Consider the following 22,125-nt stretch of genomic DNA (forward strand, 5'->3'; position numbering starts at 1 on the left):
AGAATGCTACGTTTAACTAAATGTGTTTCAAAATGTCTAAATCACCAGAATCTATTTACTTTTAAAATGTACAAAATCTTCAGATTATAGCTAAAGCATATTAAGGAAGGTTTCTAAATACCTAACAAACTTTTAGGAGCGCTAATCCAGGCATGGTGAGAATATGAGATGACTTGGTAATTATAGGGCCCTTACTGACTGTTTTTTGGGACAGATGTTGTGCTCGTGAATCTTGAAGCAGGTCAGACACCCAAACTGACTGCAAAATGAGACAAGAGGTCTCTTAGCCACAGCCAAGGTTCTCTGCTCTGACAACAAAGCAGATGGCTGTTTATGGAAAAACAAACTAGATCAGAGAGAGTGAGAGGACGCTGCACATTCTCAACTACAGCCCATCCTCCTACACGGATTGCCTTTCCATTTTGCCTTTAGACACATGTTTGGATTTCAACAGAAAGGTAACTTACTAAGATATTTTTGAATTAACTTGCACCACTTGTGTTCAAGCATTTGGTCTTAAAAACACAGGTATACTGTACACAACACATCATGTCTCCGTGTATGTGTAGGGTTTCTGTTAGCATTAAGTCGCAGTGACACTGTTGAACTGTGGCGGAGAACGGAACGATTGGGGGAATTCAGCTATTCCCATGACTACTCTGCGTGCTAGTGCATACAAGCGTACTTTAACACAAGTCTGGTCGAGCTTTATTTTTTTGGTATAGTTTTTCCAAATGGAGCACAGTAATGTAATGCAGATTGGTATTAGGTGATTTAGGAAATGAAGGGAAATAAATACATTTGTGGCACACTCTTTAAATAAAAAAGGAACAAGTCCACATGCAGTCACCAGTCATTGCTGTTACAGTTATTTTATGTTATGTCAAGTTCAGTCTTGCATTGTATATGACGAGACATTCTAAGCTGCAAATAAAAGAAAGACACAATTACTGCCTTCCAGCCTATCATAGTATATTCTAAACTGATGGAGTTCAGCCAAAACACATACATTTCATCATTGATGAACACTCTGCTGATGAACAGCAGACAGAGTAGGATGAATATAATATCTCTTAAAAAGATTGAGTTTGAGCTAAAAAAAATAAATAAAAACGGTTCACATCGGTGTTGCTTAGATAGGGAAACACACTTTTTTTCATTTAATCATCTCTAAAGTTGCACCTTTTAAGTTGAATACTTGCTAAGAAAGATTGTATTTCATTGTGATCGATTGAACAGTTTGGATTCATGTGGCCGAAGCTAATTTTTGTGTACGGCTTTCTTTAATTCACACCACAGACCAGCGTTAGGAATACATATCATTCCCTGCAGAACATTACATACGTTACTTACTGACAGTTCATGAATATAAACATAGACAAACAAGCATATGCATGCAACCATAGTCTCAAACATCAACACTGTATGGGGAAAGCAGCTGTTTTTCCTCAAGCAAACATTCATATTCCTGCATAATTCTGAATAAAATCCAGCCAGTATATCATAAATATACTGATTAAAATGCATTTTGGTGAATTTCTTCACATGTGGGATTGTGGGATGGGCAGACAGTCTCTAGAAAGAAAACATATTTTTGTTTATCTAAGTTGGTCAGAACCACGACTTGCAATTTTTATTGTTTTCAATTTCCCTGATATGATTTGATTTTTTTAACTTCCAACAGGCACCTGCCAATTTTGGAGTAGCTAAGAAAGATTTAAATACAAATTCTTAATAGCAGGTGAAGCTAAGGAGGTTCACAGTTACCACACACATCGAAGTATGGACCATATAAGTATGAACCAAAAATGCGCAAAAACCTAAAATGCGCTCATTGAGCAAATGAAAGGAACGCCATCCGTGTTTTGTTCTTACAATACATCCCACTCTGCAAGCAGTATCTGTCTGCCTCTCGCAAACAGGATATATGAAGGAGATGCACTTATGGACCGTAATTGATTTTACTCGAGGCAGTGTGAACTAAAAAGATAAAAACATCCTGAGTCTTAGTTCTATAAAACATTATCGTGTAACCCCTAGCAACAGAAACAAACCCGATATGGATAGGACTTGGAAGCGGTCTGGGCAATCTGAGAGGCAGTGAGAGAGTTGTACAGTCATCGGCATGCGTGGTAGGCTTGATAAAAGTAATACCTCATATATTTTCATATATGAAATTGCACCCTATCATCACATTATGGTGATGTTGCAGTCACGCTCCCGACTCCATCAGATTAAATATATCATGCCCAACATGAATGTTGTGTCGTGCAGTGCCTGTGGAATCCCTATTCTGCTGCAACATGTTCAAGAAATCACTTCTGTCACGCACATGACATGTCAAATCACACCATCAGGGTTTCCCTGGAAACTAACGTGAATATTCAGTCAGCTTTTACGCAATGAGTAAGGAAAGAATTGCAGACTTGTTACAAAAGAAAAAATATATTTTTTGTTTTACCTGAGACAGTCCTGACAATCTCAGAGGTGTTCCTCAGGCCCACGAAGGAGAACTGGTATAGCCTCCAGGAGCGAATGTCCCCAACCTCCACTGAGCTCCTCTTCCACTTGTACACAATCTCCTCCCTGGGGTAGCCATCTGAACAGATAAGAGCACAGTTACATTGAGCTCTGCTAAAAGAAGTAGAGGAGTGGAGTTTAGAGCAAAAAAAAGAGACAACACCTTTTCAACATTCATCTGTTTAGGGAAATATTTTTAGACTTGACCCCTTAGATAAGCAACGGCCAATATAGTTAAGTGTGAGTAATCCATGCAGACAACGTCAGCTAGCGTGCAAATAAACCATTTCAGAAACGAAACATTATATAACAAACATCTAACAAAACATGTAGTCAATCAGGGGGTAGGAACAATCAAATATTGATCTACTTCTTTCCACAAGTTGGATTCTAGTAATCCTATTACCACAAAAGTGTGTTCTCCAGTTGTTTGAATCCCAATAACGCTCTCGTTTGTCTTACACAGATTCACTTAGACAATGCAGATGCATTATAAAAATGTAATTATATTTGTTAGTATTGAATTCATTTCTTGTATCCACATTTTTATAAAACAGGCACAGTTGTTTTTTGTTAAACTTAAAGTATGTTTCATTTGAAATAGGGCTATCTGATGAAATGTTGTCTTCAGTCTAGTGATGAGATGTGTACAGCTGATCGAAGACCAGCTTGAATAATGCACATAAAACTTCCCTCAGTTTGAACTTTGAATGGCTTTATTACTAAAGTGCTCTCAGACATCCAGTAATGCTGGACCTCAGAGGAGCAGGGATGGAAGTATCTGCCCATTTGCCACATTACAGCCAGGCGGGCTGGCAGTATGCTTTTTGCTTGCAATGCATCCAGGACAAATTATTGATTCAGTGTTCTGTTGGGAAGCCAGAACAACAATGCTCCTGGAGCTCAATGTCGTAAATTCAAATGTGAAAGTGTCCATCTTGTCGAATCAGTTGCTGTAATTAACATATCACTGAAAATGCAATTTTGAACAAACTACAATTATATAGTTTATCATGTGTGTTGATAAAGCATTCTCAGAACTACTGCAGATAACGCTGAACTAGAAAAGCTACAATGCTTTGTAGCATTTTGGCACATGTTGAGAAAATATGCCCGCGTGATAAATTGCTGCAAAATGCTCCGCCTGCTGCCTCTGAGATTGAGCTCATGTACTGTACATCAAGCGATTTTCAAAGTTCTGAAAACATCCATGGCTTTCATCAAATTTAAATGAATGCTACTGTTCCATTTTTAGGCCTGCTACCCCCACCGCTTTCTCTTTCTTGTTGCTCTGGAGCTATTTAGGAAGCATTCTCTCTGGAGACTACCCCATGGTGCATTTCTCTGTAGATCTCTGAGCGGCTTCGTTAGCATAACTTACCCGCACGGGCTTCTAACATACAGGGACTGACTCAATTTGAACCTGGGTCACTTTTTGAAATGTCACTTCGAAACGGAAAAAAAGTATAGGATATCAATCAGGGCTTTGCCTCGGTCATTTAGCAACAATACATCTATTATTAAATGCCTTTACCAAATGCGAGTACATACAATAGAAGTATGAAATTGTTGGACCAATGTTTGTATATTCACTCATATTGTCACACTTCTGTACATCTATTCATTGTTGTTCATGCATAAGTCTATTACACACATGGAATTCTAGAGCTTGGATTTGTTGTTTTGGCTTGTTGCTTAATTATCCCGTAAATGATTGTTTGTTAGGCTCATATGTTGCCCGTTCATTACCACAGCATGTGTGTTTGAGATGAAACAGAGGAAGAGGTAAAACAGTAGAGGGGAACAGCATATGGCCAAACTTACAGCTTGAGAACTCCAGGGGACATGAGTGCTCATCCATTGGGAAGTTGTTCAGTTTAAGCTGGCACTCTGCATCGATGGTCAACCTGCAGAGACACAATATATGCATCCACTTACTTAGTTACTATAGAAAAGTATGTGAATATATATAAAAACACCTTATTGAAACTATAATTTACGTTCAAAAAGGTGTTAGAAATCCAGCCACTATCCTTATTAGTATCAACAGAAGGAATTATTAATTGGAATTGTGCTAAACCAAATTGATGTTTTTCAAGGAAACACACACGTCTCTTCTTTTTCACGCTTGAGGGAGTTTGCAGGCATAGTCATTAAACTTCCCCTTAATGAGAGAATGACCTTAAATGACTTTACCCATCCATTAACTTGCTATTGTCATGTATCATTGTCCTCCCAATCACAGCGGTCATCCTAATTAACCAGTGGTTACATTCTGAGTTCCTTAACTAATTAATGAAGTGGAGGGGTAGTGTTCTGCCTAGGAGAACATCCATCACGGCTTGATTGAGTCCAGAATAGTGCACTTTCTCTCTTATTATCACTGATGATATATTGTGCTGTCAGTATAAACATCCGCTCCATTTATGATGGTATGCAAAACACGATAATAAGCACAATTAATATTTGCCTTCAATCTGTCCTCCTATCCCGTTTCACACCTTGACGTAGTTCTTGTTAGTTCTTTAGGTTTACCATCACAAACAGTGTGTTTTCATATTATTATGAAGCATGTACTTGTTTAAATTTGGGTTGCCCAAAAGCAAACATTGTCTTGTACTTTCAATCCAGAAGAGGTGTAACTTTTTGGTTATAACATTTGTCAAATCTCCTTCTCTTAAGGCAAACAAGGTAATATTGCAATATCTTTAATAAGCAAAATCTATATGGATAAAAAAAGAATCTTCCCAACATATCAGCAACTAAGGAAGATACAGAAATTGCAGATGAATAGTGTTCCCTTCTAAGCCATGATGCAAGTGCGCCTTAACATCGGTTTAGGGCAATGCAGTATTTCTGTGTTGTGTCCCTAACATCTTCCTGTCTCAAAATATATTTCTTGCAATCAAATTAATGTCACATTTCAAATATTGAAATTTAAAATTGCCCAGTGCCTTTTCAGGATAAACAACACAATGAATCATTTATAAAGTGAGGCCATAAATGTTGGGGTACTTTAGAATATTTTCCCAAGTACACTCATTGCTCGTGATGAATACCAGCAAGAGCAGGAATCACCTTAGTGGCAACAAACTGATAATAATTAAAATCAAGAATGAAATGCTGCACAGCTGTGACCAGTTCTTAGTCCAGTGTTAATGATCCTTGTACTGAGTTGTTGAATGGTTGTTTCCATGTATTTAACCTTTATTTGTTCTTTATTCCGCTGAGACCACTACAATGAAGTGTTTATGCAAATATATTATGAACTCCCCATCGTCATAGCTGTCATATCAATATTGAACGACACCCAAAATTGAAAGCACCATGAATGAGGTAATTCTGCTTCAGAATACCCAAATCACCTCTTTTTATAAATATCTAAACTCAGGCATCCCAAACATTTTACCTGAGGGTGTAGAGTATCCGACCGTCATTCCAGATTCTAAGCATGCGATTGGGCGTGGTGATCCAGTGGGCATCGGCTTTCTTCGAGTTGCGGAAAAAAGTGTCAGGAATCCAGATCTTCCCAACCATGTTGCTGTTGAGACGCAGAACCTTCATCGTGCTGTTGAATTTTAACCTCCTGTCGTACCAGGTCTGAGCAAAAAAGATGTCGATGGTGTATTCCTGATGAAGGATAGAACAAAGTTTTACCAGGATGTTGTGTTTAACGTTTAGTTTAGAAGCTGGGCATATTTTATGTAAAACACTAGATTACAATTTCAGTTTTTCAGGAAATCCTTGCAAACAGAACTGTTTGCAACTAGTGCTGTCAACCATATGTGGGTTTTTACTATGAGATGCAATGAGATCAAACTAAAATGTGGGCTGCAAAAACGCAACACTTTTTCTTTTGGCTGAGGGGATCTTTTCTATGCTAGTGAAAACTTAATAGTGGAACACATTTGCATGCACTATTTTCTCAGACAAGATGGTTTCTATTCAGGCCAAGAAGTCCTTTTGTCCCTACTAGTGATTTCCTTTGAAAAAGATCATCTTTACGCTCTCAACCTGAAAATTAAATGTTCATCGGGGCAATTAATAATTCCCCTTGTTTGGCTCAAGTATTATCCAACCTCATAATAACCCGCTGACTTGGCAGCACTTTGTCTTGAGCTCGACAAAACCAGTTTCTTATTCAGCCCCTGAGAGCTGTGTCAGGACGTACATATGAGGGATGAATAGAGGCAAGTGCGGTGGCATGAGTTGAAGAGCTAAGAGCAAATATGTGATGTGGTCTAATGTGTGAGGGAAAAGAGATGTGGTGAGAGGTGGTTATCAGTCTCTTATTTAGTTTCTTAGGTTCAAAGAGAAGTACAGCAGTTGGGAAAAAAAGAAATCTGAGGATTTGTGTGCAAGAGGGCATGGAGGCATTAACTTTCTGACAAAGCTTAGCCCAACAATAAAGCCTAAATCCATGCCAAAGAGCACTAAACGAGATTTGAAAAACAACATTTTCACCATGCAACATTCCCATCCTTTGAACATCCTTTTTTTGTGCAGAGGAAAGGCAGACGGGTCAAATCCAATGATGAGAGAGAGATTGAATGCCTTAGGATCTTCATCTGGGCCCTGCTGAGTCGGATGAACATATTTTTTCCCCCTTTAACACTATACACTCTCGGATCTTTCCCAAAGCCACACTTCTTTCAAATAGATACACGCATCCAAGAGCAGCTAAGAACTCACAGCCTTAGTGGCTAAAAGCATACATTTATTATTATTTTTATTCTTCAAATCTCTCCCACTCTTTCTCTCTGTTTGTCTATCCAATCCCTTCCCCTATATCTAACATCAGTTGCAATTTTGCTTTACTTCAAAAAACTATGCATTATTAAAACAATGTTCATGCTTAGATGCTCTTTAAAAAACCTACCTACCATACTATATTTGTCATGTCATAGTGTGAACGCACCGGCCCCTCCACGCTTACGACATACGAAAGCGAAGCATTCAGTCATCATTTCAGGTTAGCGTGATGCTCTCTTCTCTCACACACACACACACACATACACACACTAACATGCACGCAGACTCCCTAACGTGAGCAAACACACATTTTCTAACTGATCCCATCGATGCTTCACTTCCAACATCACTGTGACTGCAGTTATTGAGAGTGGGTGTTTTAGCTAAGACTAAGTGAAATGGAACGCCACCACCATGTAGAGCAGACTGCTCTGCCGAATTACAATTGAAGTGGGTTCTCAGCGGGGACGTGCCACCGAAAACAATGACACATAAAACAACGCTGAAGTGGGATTTGCAAGAGACTCTCACTTATTAATCCTTTTTTTCTCTCCACCACCCCATCAGATGAACAATTATTTTAGTCTTCACTGCAGTATGACGGCTGTACATTCTATTATTATTCCTCAGCTTTCAAATATAGCAATAATTTATTGTGCATCGTAGCACAAAGAACACTGCTCATCACACACACAATGTAGGGTCCTCCTACCTTTATGAATTTGATGGCTGCAATTCAGCATTTCAAGCACATTCAACTGCATAATTATTATTTGTATTAATAGGAATATACTGATGTGGGTTTTTTGGAATCTGCTATTGTACAAGCAAGCAGTTCTCCCACTCATATTGGCTCAAACTGATCATCAGTTGTAAGAGTAATATAACAAAGAGACAGACCACGCTAAGCAGACATAACACATTTCTTACATCTTACAAGAAATTGTGTTAAAAAACACATTTTCACTAGGTTTATTTTAATGTTAACAGTTGTACAATATTAACACTTGTTACCTTCTTCGTTATCAAGGTTAACCTATACACAACCTGATAATAACAATAACCAATGTTAACTGTAATATAAACATATATATATTTTGGTGAACACATTGACTTTACCAGCACAACATTTCAATGTCTAACTCTCATCGTCACAACAGACAGATGTGATCAAAAGCCTTCAAAAAATGTGGCTTCAAACCAGATCCAAGGATAATCACAAACTGATACATTTATTTGAAGACACAATGAGCTTTAACAGGTGACACGTCAGATTGCTGCTGCTGCAATTCTTGGCGACTACAGAGTGCTAACAGCTTGGGATTTGCCAATTCATGCAGCCATTTGCAAATATGCTGCTTTGAGATCCGGCCCTTGTGTTGAGCAACACAATGGATCAACTGTTAATCAGTATTTTATAAGAGTTTGAAGCAACACAGATGCAACAAATGGGCCTCATTTACCCATGTGGTGCAAAGGCCAGTACAGTGGTTAAGTAGCAGATTGACACCTGCATTGTGTTGCAACGCTACAAGGGCAGTGGGGCAGCATAGTGATTAGATGGACCCACCAATCCAGCCTGACAGAAAGCATCTGCCCTGCTGAAGTGTGCTTGAGCAAGACCCTGAAAGTCTGCCAGAGAAGAGAGCTACTCTCCGGATCATTATACGCTCAGCTCCCTGAGGACATGCTTAGGCAGAACTCACATTTTTATAATACAAATAAACTCCTTAGTTAGACAGTCACACATTAACTCCATATTTCAGTATTACTCACCATATTGATGGCATTTACCGGCCCGATGCTGTTGACAAACATGTCTGTGTGGATCACTGTTGGTTTGACTGCAAAAAAGCACAGACAATTCATTTTAAGAGATGAGCGATGATTTATCATACACTTGTACAACAAGTTTCATAAGTTTGTTCTTTCATCATTATCAATGAACAAAGTGTGAAATAATAATGCTGTGAATAAGGAGCTGCTGTATGAAACATCACTGCTCAGCTAGCTTTCAGTTTTATGCCATGTTAAAATCTAATACACACCTGATGGACAGATATATGATGAAATCATCTGAAGGAGTTTTGAATTATTGCAGGCTGTCTGCAGTAAGGTCAGTAAAATGCAATGTTTTATCATTGAATTTATTTTTTATCAGGAATGAATTTCACAATATCAAACATCGTTATCATGTGGTTACAGGCAAAAGCAACCAATTGATGTCATATAACATATCGAGCAAATATAGGAGAAAAAAGAACATGTTTGTTTTTGTTAAAGAAATAATGATGTTCCTACTATCCCAGGTGTTTGTGATTGGCGGTCAAACTTTTTTCAATCCGTTGCTGCTGCCTGTGGCCACAGAATAAAGATGTTGGAGAATTCATATTTCTGTAATATCTGGCCCGATTCATGGGAGGTCCGCTGTACAAGTTAATGACATTAGGTTCACCCAGACATAAACGTAAATTAAATTGTCCAACTTTTTTCCACCCTGTGTTACATTATCATCATTTTACCATGCCTAGGATACATCAGATCAGAGTGCTGATGAAATAGAAACCCTTGTTCCTTTGTTTGAAAGGAGACTACATCAGAGCCTACAGGGCCAACTTCATCTTCAAAAAGGCTTCCTGCCCATGTCAGAGCATCGCAAGCTTTGTCTGTATTCACGGCCTGACTCCTGTCTCATTTACCACAGTACCTTTGTGTCTTCTGTTACATCCCATCCATCCCTTTCCCACCCTTCAATGCCCCAGGCCTGTGAGCACTGCTTGATAACCAATCAGTAACTGCTTTTCCTTACAGACCTGCTGATGCATGGCACTCCCTAAGAAGTGCCCGGAAATCTTGACAAATGTTTCAGGTAAGATTAAAAATATTAGCCCTGTATATCCAATAAACAAACATGTCATATAACATTACAGCAGCAGTTACATCGCAAACTGTTACATTTAGCATACTGTATCTTCTCATCATGTCTCCACTGTCAAATGGACGCCCATGCTCTGTCAGATGCTCTGAGTCAGCCTTGATCAGTACTTTGCTATGTAATGCACATGTTTATGGATGACTGGACGTTATGTCTGAGAGGAGAGTGAGGTTGAGAGTCAAAGCTATAGTGAGTGTGAGAGATATACAGAAGGAGTGAGTGCAGGTTTGCATCCATTTTTCATGTCACTCACGGGCAAACATACACAAATACATGCATTGCTCCCTCCATACTGGAAGAAACACACATGATATATATGAGTGAGTGGCATGGAAAACTAGCACATGTTATTGCGTTGACATACTAAGAATATATGTGAAGCAGAAAACGATGTGACACTGGACTGGATTTTTAGTAAATCAGGTATTACAGTCATGGCATGAATACTATACAGAGTGACAAAGAAAACATATTTTAGGATGCCAGTGAACACAGTGGCTGTGCTAAGATTTCTCACAAATGACATGCCAACATAACCACTACACATACATATTGAAAAATACCTGATCTAATTAACTCATATTGACCAAATACAGCACCATGCATGAGCAGTCATCTAGACCTATTAATTAAACTGACTGTAAAAAAGCTTTATGTCCTTGCACTTGCTCTTTATATTTGTGAATTATATTAAAAGGCACTGTCCTCTATCAGCACCATGTGTGTATTATGATTTAAGAATAAATACCTTCTCTCTCCCTCTCTGTCCTATTTGCTTCTGTTTTCATACATACAGTAGATTCTGAGGGCATTAAAATGAACTGAGAATCACAATGGACTTCAAAGGTAGGCTGTGGCACAATCAGCAGCGAATCTAAATCCACAGCATTGCATAGCTGTGAGGAGTGGAGCAGAATCTTCACTTTGCTTCAGTATAGTTGGTTGGTTGGTTGGTTGATTGGTTGGTGGATCAGATGACAGTATAGCCAGCTAATTATAACCCCTCTGTAGCTGTGTTACTTGGCAGCAGCTGGAATACCACCTCTGAGTGAGCAAGATCATAGCGTGTTTGAAGATGATGGTTAAGACAGTGGCAGCCAGCCGCCCAGCTTCTCTGCGGCTCTCTGGGCTGAAGCCGCACCTCAAAGCACATCAGAGCTGCTCTTCAATTTATAGCACAAGCCCACTTCTAAAGTCTTGGGAATAATGATGCCGCTCTTCATGAAATGTGTCACATCATATGTGGCATTGTACATATTGTAGAGAAACATAAAAGAGGGTTAACAGATGTATTATATACATTCATGTTACTCGACTGCTTTCATCTTGTGCCATCACTTCAGTCAAGTCATTAGTCGGGTTTTAAAGCTGCATCCTTTCAAGTCTCTACAGTGGTTCCTCTGGCTTGGTCATTTTTTCTCCCCACTTGAAATGATTAGCCATGTTAACAATTGGCAAACCATTGGGTCATTTTACCCTTGTGTTTCACTTGAGATGCTTTCTAATTAGCTGGTTCCTACAAGGTGGAGCGAGCAGGGACATGGACCGCAGCGCATTCCAAATGAAAAGAAAGATGAAAGATTCCCAAAAATTGACAATCGTTAAATCATAGGCAAGTTCAGAGCTCCTTGGTTGTGCCACATGCCACAAAATGTCAATGTCTCAAATTAAATTCCAGCAATGATGCCTTTGCGTGTAGTGTCCCTGTCTTTGTGCTTCCTAGAGCCTATCTGCCGCAACAATCGAAATGGGATCAAATACCAATATCCAACCAAACCAATATCTTAAAAAAAGGTCAGTTTCAATCTTGGTGAATCCAAGTAAGGCAAACACCTAATTGAAAAACCATTGAATTTACAAAAAACATGCAACCTAATACAAATTTGTCAGTTTACTGCAAAGAATATTATACTGTACAGTATATAAAGCTTTTCGGTCGAAGATCACTTATTTGTCAAAAGTTACAAAATACATGCCATTGTTTTTATCTTTGAAAAGAGCAATTTGGTTTTAAGGGTGCATGTTTCATATGAAAGTTGCTGTTTCCCTCTTCAAGTGGGTGCACTACTGCAGGACAAAATACTACATTTCAGCAAACGAATGGTAAGAGTATCAGCTATAAGATAAACTGAAAAGACAAACTTTTTTCCAAATCATTCTTGCCATTGCCGCTTTAATACAGCACTCCACTCTGCCCCTACAAAGGTAGTCAAAGCAATTCACTGGTAGCATATAGAGTGATAAATCTGAATCTTTCTGTAAGAGTATGTGACAGATTCTGACTTGAACCAGTTTTCCCAGGAAAACCGATCCATGAATCAAGTATTCAAGGGTACTAAATATCTCCATATTCTGCTCCTGCAGACGGACGTGACAGGCTGTAGGATAAATGTGCACTTGACAAGGGAGCTCTGCCCAGCTGTCTGTCAAATTGAAGGGTTTAAGTTACTTGTCTACTTCTCACATCAACAAGACAAGGCTTGCAGCGCCATGACGGACTGTGCTCCCAACCATAATGCATGTATGTACACAAACACATGTGCACATTCTTTATAAAGAGACCCGTCATCACACAACACAAACACACACATTGAATGAACCAAAGCAAACACAAAAGGAATCCTTGTACTAACCAGTGTTGTGTAATAATGAACTCTATAATGTGCATATTAAACAGCCAGTGTTTCATTTCTACAGCCAGTGAATAGATCATCCTGAATATGGTGTACTATTTTCATTTGTTGCCTTTAGAAACATAATTATTTCATATCATTTTACAATTTGCAGCAAAACTGAAATGTATATCAGTTCATAATTATGAGCTACAGTATCCAATCCAAGTCGTTCCCTTTGTGTTAAGTTGAGTCTCTCTCTACTTAAAAGCCAATGTGTTTTTCAGGAAAAAACAAAACTGCTCTGTAAGTATGTGCACTTCAAGTATAAGTGTCATAATAAGTGCCAGCACTTCATGGATAGTCTTAAATGAATGAGAACATGGCAGGTTCCTTCTATAAATGAGAAGGTGACATCAGAGATTATACGACCCTATTTTATACTTTTAATGTGTAAAATGCCTTGCTATAGCATTTTCATCAGCTGAATGAGTGCTGGATTTCAAATTTAGCAATGCACGTGGGTGTGTTTCTTTATGATTCTGCGACTAAACAGATAATCTGTGGAAAATCAGCACCCACCTCCAATGTCAGGCCTTAGTTTGTTGTCATATCCGTCTAGTAGGCTGTTTAAGATGTGTGTGACGTCACTCTCGTACACTTTGGGAGTCAGCACCCACGTCTTGTTAGCCACCTCATCATCTTCATCATTCTGGAAGGAGCTGCAGGGAGGAGAGAAAATAAATCAAGCATCAATATATGCTTTTTTTAAACAGAGCAAGCAGGATTTTTCTTAGTGTGTTCAGCCACCTTTCTAAGAAAAAAGCGAAACAGTGGGAAAAATATTTACACTGCAATTTTTTTTTTTTTAAATCTGTGATTTATCGTGAAACAGAGTAGTTTTCATGAACTATTGCAACTCATGGGTTGTTTTGTCTTTTTCTGGCTGCTCCAAGCACCTGACCAACACACCACGGATAAACAAGCATCACAATCTAACCGTCGGCCTGCATGACCAGGCTTTTGGTCAAGCGGAGGTATCTAACTGGCCGACGGTTAGATTGTGATGCTTGTCTATCCATTTTGACTTGCTTCAGGTCTTAGCATCAGATATATACTGTATTTCATAATCCCCTTGTTCTCAGTTTTGTCTGTGCCATAGAACAATTGCAAGATGTGCAAAAATGACAAAATACAGGCCCAATCATAACCTAAATAAAGGGCATTATGCAGCGACATATGCTCATTGAAGGAGACATAACATTGATATATAGAGAGCTTATGGCCGTTGGAAATTATGCGATCTCCTAGGGGATCTGTCGTTAGATGATTTGGAGAATATATATCAAATAATGTTTATTTTCAATGGAATCTACATCACTGCTATTGTGATGGTAATGCTTAATTTAAGTAACGTGGTTGCATAGTCAGCATTTTTGTTAGAATCAATCAGGCAAACTCCCAGCAGTTTAGACAACTAGTGTTAGCATTAGTGTTGAGTAAATCGGACATAATGTTAAATGCCCACCTGGACAGCTTCATCATGAAAATTTATGTATTCCTCTGTTAAGAATGAAGTTCAATTATGGTCACACTTCTGAAGAGAGATGTTTTCAGTTGTCTTAGCTAACAGCCAGTTGGGATTTGTGCAATGAAGGAGTAGACATTTACCCAAGCTAGGTTTTACTTCAATAAGTACATGTAACTACATTTACTTTGGCAAAGTGGGATTACAGTCTTCCCACATGACAGGAGAGATCTAATCAAATGTAATATATGGATATAGTACTGTGAGGCCCATAGTTGAAGTGACAGCCTCAGCTGTTTAATTCTAAGGTGGTAGTATTGATGAACTTGACATCACATTTGTTTTAGTGAATCACAGTGTCATTTTTAGAACCACCCAAGCTTCTGTAAGGGCTTTACATAAGCTTTCTGAAAAGACAATCCAATTGTCCTGAGTTTACTAGTTCAGTTCAGAAGTCTGATAAACTGAAAAGACAATTATGCTTCAAAAGCCCCTGACCACAAATACCACAATGTTGGAGCAGTAAGAATTGTTCCAGTTGTATCCTACAGACAAGTGGGATTCAAGCAAATTATGCATCTGGAATATAGGTTTTGTCTCTGTTACATAGACATTCTTTTTAAGGTGTGAGACCAGAATAGACATGGAGGTATGGCAAGGCATTAGGGCCAAGTAATATTCTGACAACAACATGACGCCAGGTCCTAATCTTAATATTACCACACCAGCGTACAACCATGCTCTCTTTAGGGAGCTTTTTTATGCCATGTTAACTAATGAAATTCAAAATATTTAATAGAATGTGGCTGAAACACATGTTTCAAAGCTCCTTCAATGTGTGCTAGACTCCTTGTTTATGCATTAAATAGAATCCTACTTCACTTTTCACACCCTGAGGTGACAAAAACAAACAAACATAGAGAACGCAAAAAGAACACAAAGGGAGAGATCGAATTAAGAAGGATTTGGAGAATCCTTCAATAGCACAAAAGAGCAACAATGAAACAGTTGGGATTTTTCAGCTTTACAGAATTGAGAGGTAAAGATACTTCTTTATAAAATAATAAAGAACCAGTAATGGGAGGGGGAAAAAAGACACAGTTTCCATGGTAAAGCACAAGAATAGAGGCTGTGATAGCTTTCTCGTGTTCTTAGGCTGGGTGCAAGAAATAATGTTTTGACCGGTACTCTTTCTTAGACTGCAAGTGCCATTAAGTGCCATCCATCTCCCCTACAACACTAATGCCCAACACATTAAATCTTAATATTCTTACTCAGGTGGAACCTTTTAGATAGGCCTTCCAGGATTTTATAAACATATAGATATCCAGGGAGTATCTCTCTGTCACAAACAGTCCAGATGTATTTATATAAAGATGGATTGACAAAAAGAGATGGGTGGCTCGATCAATAAACAGGCCAGAGAAGGGTGTATGATTTGAAACGTCTGTTTTTTTTGTGTTGTTTTTTGAGGCAACTGCATTAGCATCATCTATATTCATCTCGCAGTATATGGAAATGCTCCAAAGACAAGCAGATCAAAGAGAGAGCCATGTGTTCTCCTCAGCAGTCAGATCTGAGGTTCTGCCTACTAATTTGGTACCTGAAGATCCACAGAGAGGTATGACAGTGTGTGTGTGTGTGCATGATGTTATGCGTTTGTGAGCTTATTAGTGTTTGTTTTTCATGCATATGTATCAGTGGCTGTGTATGCGATGATGGAGCGTACTGGAGTTATGTGTTGTGCTCACAGCTACTTTCATTGAGGACAATCTGATATATTCACACATACAGTACTACCCCTCCACATTCAGTGCTGTCATCAAAAAACACTCTTACGTCTCGTTTAAAACGTGCCCGATCGGAACAGGCTTATTACTTGCAGCTTCATCGAGAAACGATCATACAGACAACTTCACACTCAACACTGCAGTTCCTGGGTTCCCGGCAATACACAAGCAAGTGTGAAGTTGATCGGATGGATGGTTGTTGAGGGAAAATTGAATACACGATACGATACATACATTCATACATTCAGAGTGACTCAATTTGAGTTACATTTGCTATATGTCCATACTACTGTTCAAAACAGTGCTCTCAGTTTTCCTTTAAAGCTGAACTGCCCCTTTTTCTTTAGTTTACACATTCATGAGATGGTCTAAGTAGGGCAAAGCCAGCACTACAAACTAAGAATATGTGAGTTCAATTAGCATCTACTCCAAGTTCCCTGAGCTATGATTAGTGCATGTTTCAAATGAAGGAACCAAATCTAATGAACGCTCATACTTATTAACAGCAAACACAATATTTGCCTTGCATCCATGGCAACAACATAACAAACAATCTTGCACATCACATTGCCGCAACAAACATCCTATCACAACCTCTACCGTTAATTAAACAAAATGCCTTGGCTACTTTTTACTAGTTAATAAACTGTAGTCATTTAAAGTGGACGCAAATTGTGTTTCTGCTTATTTACTGAGGCTGTGAATATAGCACAAAGAACATCCCATTGTACTCGCATCCCCTGGAATCTCAGCCTGCTTTGCTTAGCTGACCCCCTGTCAGTGAGAACCAGAGCAGGCTTCCCTCAGTCCAATCCAAACCATATCCTATAGATTAGCTCACATTGGATTGCAAGGTTCACTTGTATCTGCCAGTGATTAATTGCAATACAAGTAAACTAGGTCGATGATGTTGTGTATCACTATTTAAGGGCCAATCAGAAATACCTTCTTGGACTATTTAAGTTTTACTTTAAGATTATGTAAACAAACCCTGAGCGGCAGCATTACGAAAATATGAATTTGTAGTAAAGATGCTGTCTATATTTGGTTGATTGGAGAAGCTTGTAAATCATAAGGGGAATGGCAGCAGGGTTCAATTGTTTGTGGGGTAAGCTTTCTATTTGCATGCACATTGTGTTGCTTGAAGCATCATGTAAACTGGAATATTACAGTGTGGCTAAATCTAATGCAACATTTAGTGTTTAGCAGTAAAGTCTTCCATGCATGCTTCTGTGGACTAGTTTTAAAAGTATCCTCTCTGTATCCTCATTCGCCTGCTGTGTACCTGTGTCCTTAAAATAGAGATGGACAACTCTTTTGGACTTCAAGTAGTAAATCTATATTTATCAAGAGGATTTCTTAGAACAAAGACAGAACGTCCGTATTTTCCGGACTATAAGTCACACCTGTGTATTAGACGTTCTTATCAAAAAATGTAGTCGTTAGGAGAAACAAACACATACATAAGTCACTTTGGTGTATAAGTCGCATTTATGGTTTATTTTTGTATGTTTATTTAACAAGAAAAGCACCAGTCCCTGACACGTTTTTCACTCACTCCACTCATTCACTTTCTTTTGCTGGTCGATTACCGTTTTCGGCTGCATACTTTCAGTTGTGTTTTCTATGTACAAAACTGATGGGGCACGAACAACTTAGATATTTATACATAAGCTTCTTGTACATTAATACATGGAGTAAAGAGTGCTATCACAAAGCAAAACGTAACAATAACAACAACTGTCAAGCCTCAGCATGAAAACACCAGACTGTATAAGGGAAACACCGACACTCGCCACCGTGGTTACAATATCAATCGATCATGCAGATCCATAGTCTAAAGGCTAAACACAGACAATCAACATAAACTATACTTCGCTCACCAAAGCTCCAGCAGAAATTTCTTTCATTTTCTGTTTGTATTATTTACCGGTGGTGATGTCGTCTAAGCTCTCTCGTCTCCTCTTACTACACTGTTCACAGCACACACACTTACAGCCAATCAGCTCTGACTTATGAGATGGCGTTTTAGTGGGGCTGTGAGCACTTTGCCCCACTTGTGATTTTTTTTTGTTTTTTTTGCCGCACACATTGAATAGAAAGAGACTTTGAGGATGTGCAGTGTAGTTTTCACAGTACACAGGCTGTGTGATTGGGGTTAATCACAAGTGATTTTAATTCAACAATAATCCTATCCCAGACATCTAAAATCACTCTGACCTCCTGGGATTAAATATGTTAGACTGTCTAAATTGTAAGCAAGAGACAGCTATAAGCTTTCACTGTCATCTTCTCCTGTCCTGTCACAATGTCTTTAATCCACATAGGAACAAATAAGATTGACATCTTTGGGCTATCAACAACTTTTGTAGGAATTCTGAGACATAAATACATCATTATAGGATACATGACAGATTGACAGTTTTTCAAAATGTGTCATCCCATCCCTTCCTAAGTAATGACAAGAGGCAGATAACAAGTGGGGTTTGGCTGAATACAATACATTATAAGTTTCCCATGTCAATAGATGGAACTGCACTTATATTTATAAAGTATACCTGTATTAGCTATAACTGGAATTCAAAAGTGGCATGCTGGACTTATTTATACAATTGGCATACTATTTATAATCTCCTGGAATGTGTCTGACATTACCCCAGCTCAAAACAATACTACTATTTATTTAAATGTTTTAATATTATTTCCTTTTTTTCAGTTATTATTTACATACCACATGCATTTCATTTAATCTGTCAATCTCATTTTCTTTGCTAGCAAGGCAATGTTAGCCAGAAATCTACAGTGCCGATCCAGAAGTAATTATTTTAAACAACCAAAGGCTTAAGTTAATTTATTGTTATTGTTTTCAACTATGTGGGTGAGTGGGTTGTTGGCACTTGTTGTTTGGTTGGTACTTATTGTTAAGCAAGAGGACCTTTGGTTGGCTTGGTGTTGGAGGTTTTTCTAAGCCACATCTACATGAGGTATTGTATTGCTGGAATTGATACATGGCATTATCTGCATGTTCAGCATTGACATTCCAAGTGATAAAGGATATACAGTAGTGAATTTCACAACACTAAATGAGGAAATAAGATAACTATTACGGTGTGACATTCTAAAACCCTGAAATATAGAGTTGTTTAACTTCTTTCTATTGACAAAATACATTGTTGAATATGGTAACCCTTCTAAAAGTATTTTGCGTATTTTCTTTTTTTGTCAGATTATGACAACTATATAATTGTTGGCAGGGATTATATTTCCTTAGCTCTTATAATATAAAACAAATCACATACAACTGAGAAATTCCTGAAATATGATATAATGACACATGTATGTTAGTGTCTATGTCCATAAAACCAAAATCAGTCTTAATCCTTGACACATTTATATTAGTATTCAGTTATATGTGCTCGTGCAGTTATGGTTAGGTAACTAAAAACTGATTTTGTGTTTTGTTCCCAGAATGTTATTACTAATATTAATGTCCCACACAAAATGCTTGAGGAAAGTATTCAGAAGAGTAAACACCACTTGGCATAATAAAGAAAACACCAGCATTCCTCCTCACTCTGACATCACTTCCTCCTGTTGTGGCCATATCCTAGTGGATCCTGGGCCTACATATGAAGTCTAATTATAAGATGATGGTTAAATATGCAAAAAACATTAGCATTTTCTTCTAAATGTATTACACTATTTTACTTGAGGCTGGACTGTACTGTGAGGCTAATGTATGGTGGTGCAATCAGACACCACTACACATAGTAACTGTCAATGAGTCACAAAGTACCATAGGTTACTGAAAAACGCCAGAGGCCTTGAGAGATATCTTATGTAACAATTATCATACATGAATCACAAATGACATCCAATGCATCTTCCCAAGCAAAAGCTGTCTAATAAGCAAATTATTCAACAGGACTGGCATTAAAAAAACAACAATTTGAAAATAGAAAATATCTTGCTGACATTGGGGCATATAGCAAGGTATAGCAACACATAGCCTAATGAATGGGTGTTCACATAAACAGCTGTGATTTGGCCTTGTCGTGGTTATCCAAGGAGCACCCACATGTTAAATCTAAGTTCATTATGTTTCTGTCACTCATGCACAATTCATACAATGAATTACTTGTCTATATATCTCAAAAGTGGTTCTAAATAAATGGGCAAAGGTGCAGTGTTTACCCAAGCATAATGTGAAAACTACTTGTGCATACAATTAGAAAAATACACAGGCCTGGCTATGAAGGCAGGGCAGGGATCCCTGAGGTTGCAATCAGTATGACGGTGATTGAACGTCGTCTGATTTATTTGCCTCCATTTTTCACCCTCAAGCAGCACAAGACGAGAGCGATGCGAAGAGCCTTGCCACCCTTCCTCTTTGCTTCTCTCTCCTTAGTAAACGGGAATAATGTCTTGACAGGGACAACCAAACAGCTTCTCTCAATAAACTCGAGTATGCACCTCAGTAAAGCTGAAATGGCAGTCCTTAGCTTGTGTGTGTCTGTGTGCAAGACACGGATGAGTCCATATGTGTTATCCTTGTCCTTATTGTGCCTTTACACTTGCATTTTCTGTGTGATTGTCTGCCATTTTGAAATGCTTTTTTATTTCAAATACGTGGAATGAAACGTACCCTCGGTCATACTCAAGTTGTCTCTTTGACAAGCGATTGTTAGCAAATAGCTAATCGAGTTCGGCCACATCCGACACCTGCCTTTTAATAATGAGGCTTTAGCTTCTTAGAATAGACTTGATCCTTAAACACAGCTTAGCAGAGACTATATGCAGCATTAGCTTCAAGCACATTAGCCTGCCACTATGCTATTTCTAACAGTGGACAGATTGTGTGAGATACTGGACTCTTCATAGATTCGCCTGCAAAATGCCCGGTATTCAATTATTCTATTTCCACAGGCGAATATTAAGGGAAGCATGTATCCGTTGTTCGCCTTTTATTTTATGTGCACATATTATTCACGACGTCTACAAGTAACGCGATGCATGTGTCGCTGTGGCAATCTAAAAATGACACGTCCATGTCGAACAACGATTAAACGTGCAGTATTTACACTTCATTCCAGGATTTGTTTAAATTAAAACTAGATGTATCGTCCCGGATCCCTCTAAACGCAGGGCTGTGTTGGCATTGTATGGGAAGCACCGCGAAACGATGTGTTATAATTAAGACACACGCTACCCATCAACACCGACAAGAATCATGATTTAGAGAGGAAATATCACGCATTAATGTCTTACCTTGTCGGGAGATTAACGACAATAAACACCCAGAGAAACAGCTTCAAGGGGAGGGAAGGCTTCGCCATTGCTGTCGAGCATTTGGAGGCTAAATTTGGTGAAGCCATCGTCACCATCTTCGATTCCTCTTTATTGCAGATGGACGTGTCCGTCTATTTACTGTGTTTCCTCTCTACAATACATTACGCACGTTAGCGGTAGCGGGTCTCCAAATCTAGACCCGAGGCGGACGTACGGTGAAGTGAAATCAGCCAAAACAAAATCGATGCGAGTCTTGATTTCGCGTTGCTCGGTTTTTTTTTTTTTGCCTGTCTGTTTGCCGAATCCTCAGCCTAGCAGGGCCCTAAAAAATTGCCACAGACGGCAAAGCCCCCCCCCCGTAATATGCTTCTCTAAAATCAGCTGCTGAAAAAAGCAGTGGAGCCACAGTCTGGATGCAGATTAACAGTGGGGTCAGAGAGGAACTGATGCACGTTGCTGCAGCACGGAACAACACATGCGTGGTTTCACCGAGCGGAAGCAGTGCTACAATGAATGGGAGAAAAACCATAGCTGGGTGCTACAGGAAAAAATGGTGGTTTTATTTTTCACCACCGGCACACTTATGCTATATTCCCTGTGATGACATTTTAATATAATCGTTTTTACTGACACAATCACATTTTGCAGTTACGATGTAATTACTGGCTGCTGGTGTCACTGCTTCTCAATAATATGGAA

At 38.7% G+C, this 22,125-nt stretch overlaps 1 protein-coding gene across 1 annotated transcript in view; it reads right to left on the reverse strand.

Annotated features, from left to right (window-relative positions):
• The window catches only part of gabrg2 (gamma-aminobutyric acid type A receptor subunit gamma2), a 44,275-nt gene extending 22,375 nt beyond the window's left edge, over positions 1-21,900 (reverse strand). Inside the window, 6 exon segments of the mRNA XM_063895532.1 lie at positions 2,462-2,599; positions 4,345-4,427; positions 5,930-6,150; positions 9,049-9,116; positions 13,402-13,541; positions 21,406-21,900. Of these exon segments, the coding sequence (XP_063751602.1) occupies positions 2,462-2,599; positions 4,345-4,427; positions 5,930-6,150; positions 9,049-9,116; positions 13,402-13,541; positions 21,406-21,521 (766 nt within the window). The 5' untranslated portion in view covers positions 21,522-21,900.
• Between the last annotated feature and the right edge of the window lie 225 nt (positions 21,901-22,125).

This window comes from Eleginops maclovinus, chromosome 11 (genome assembly GCF_036324505.1).
Source record: "Eleginops maclovinus isolate JMC-PN-2008 ecotype Puerto Natales chromosome 11, JC_Emac_rtc_rv5, whole genome shotgun sequence".
In the NCBI taxonomy this organism is placed as follows: Eukaryota; Metazoa; Chordata; class Actinopteri; order Perciformes; family Eleginopidae; genus Eleginops; species Eleginops maclovinus.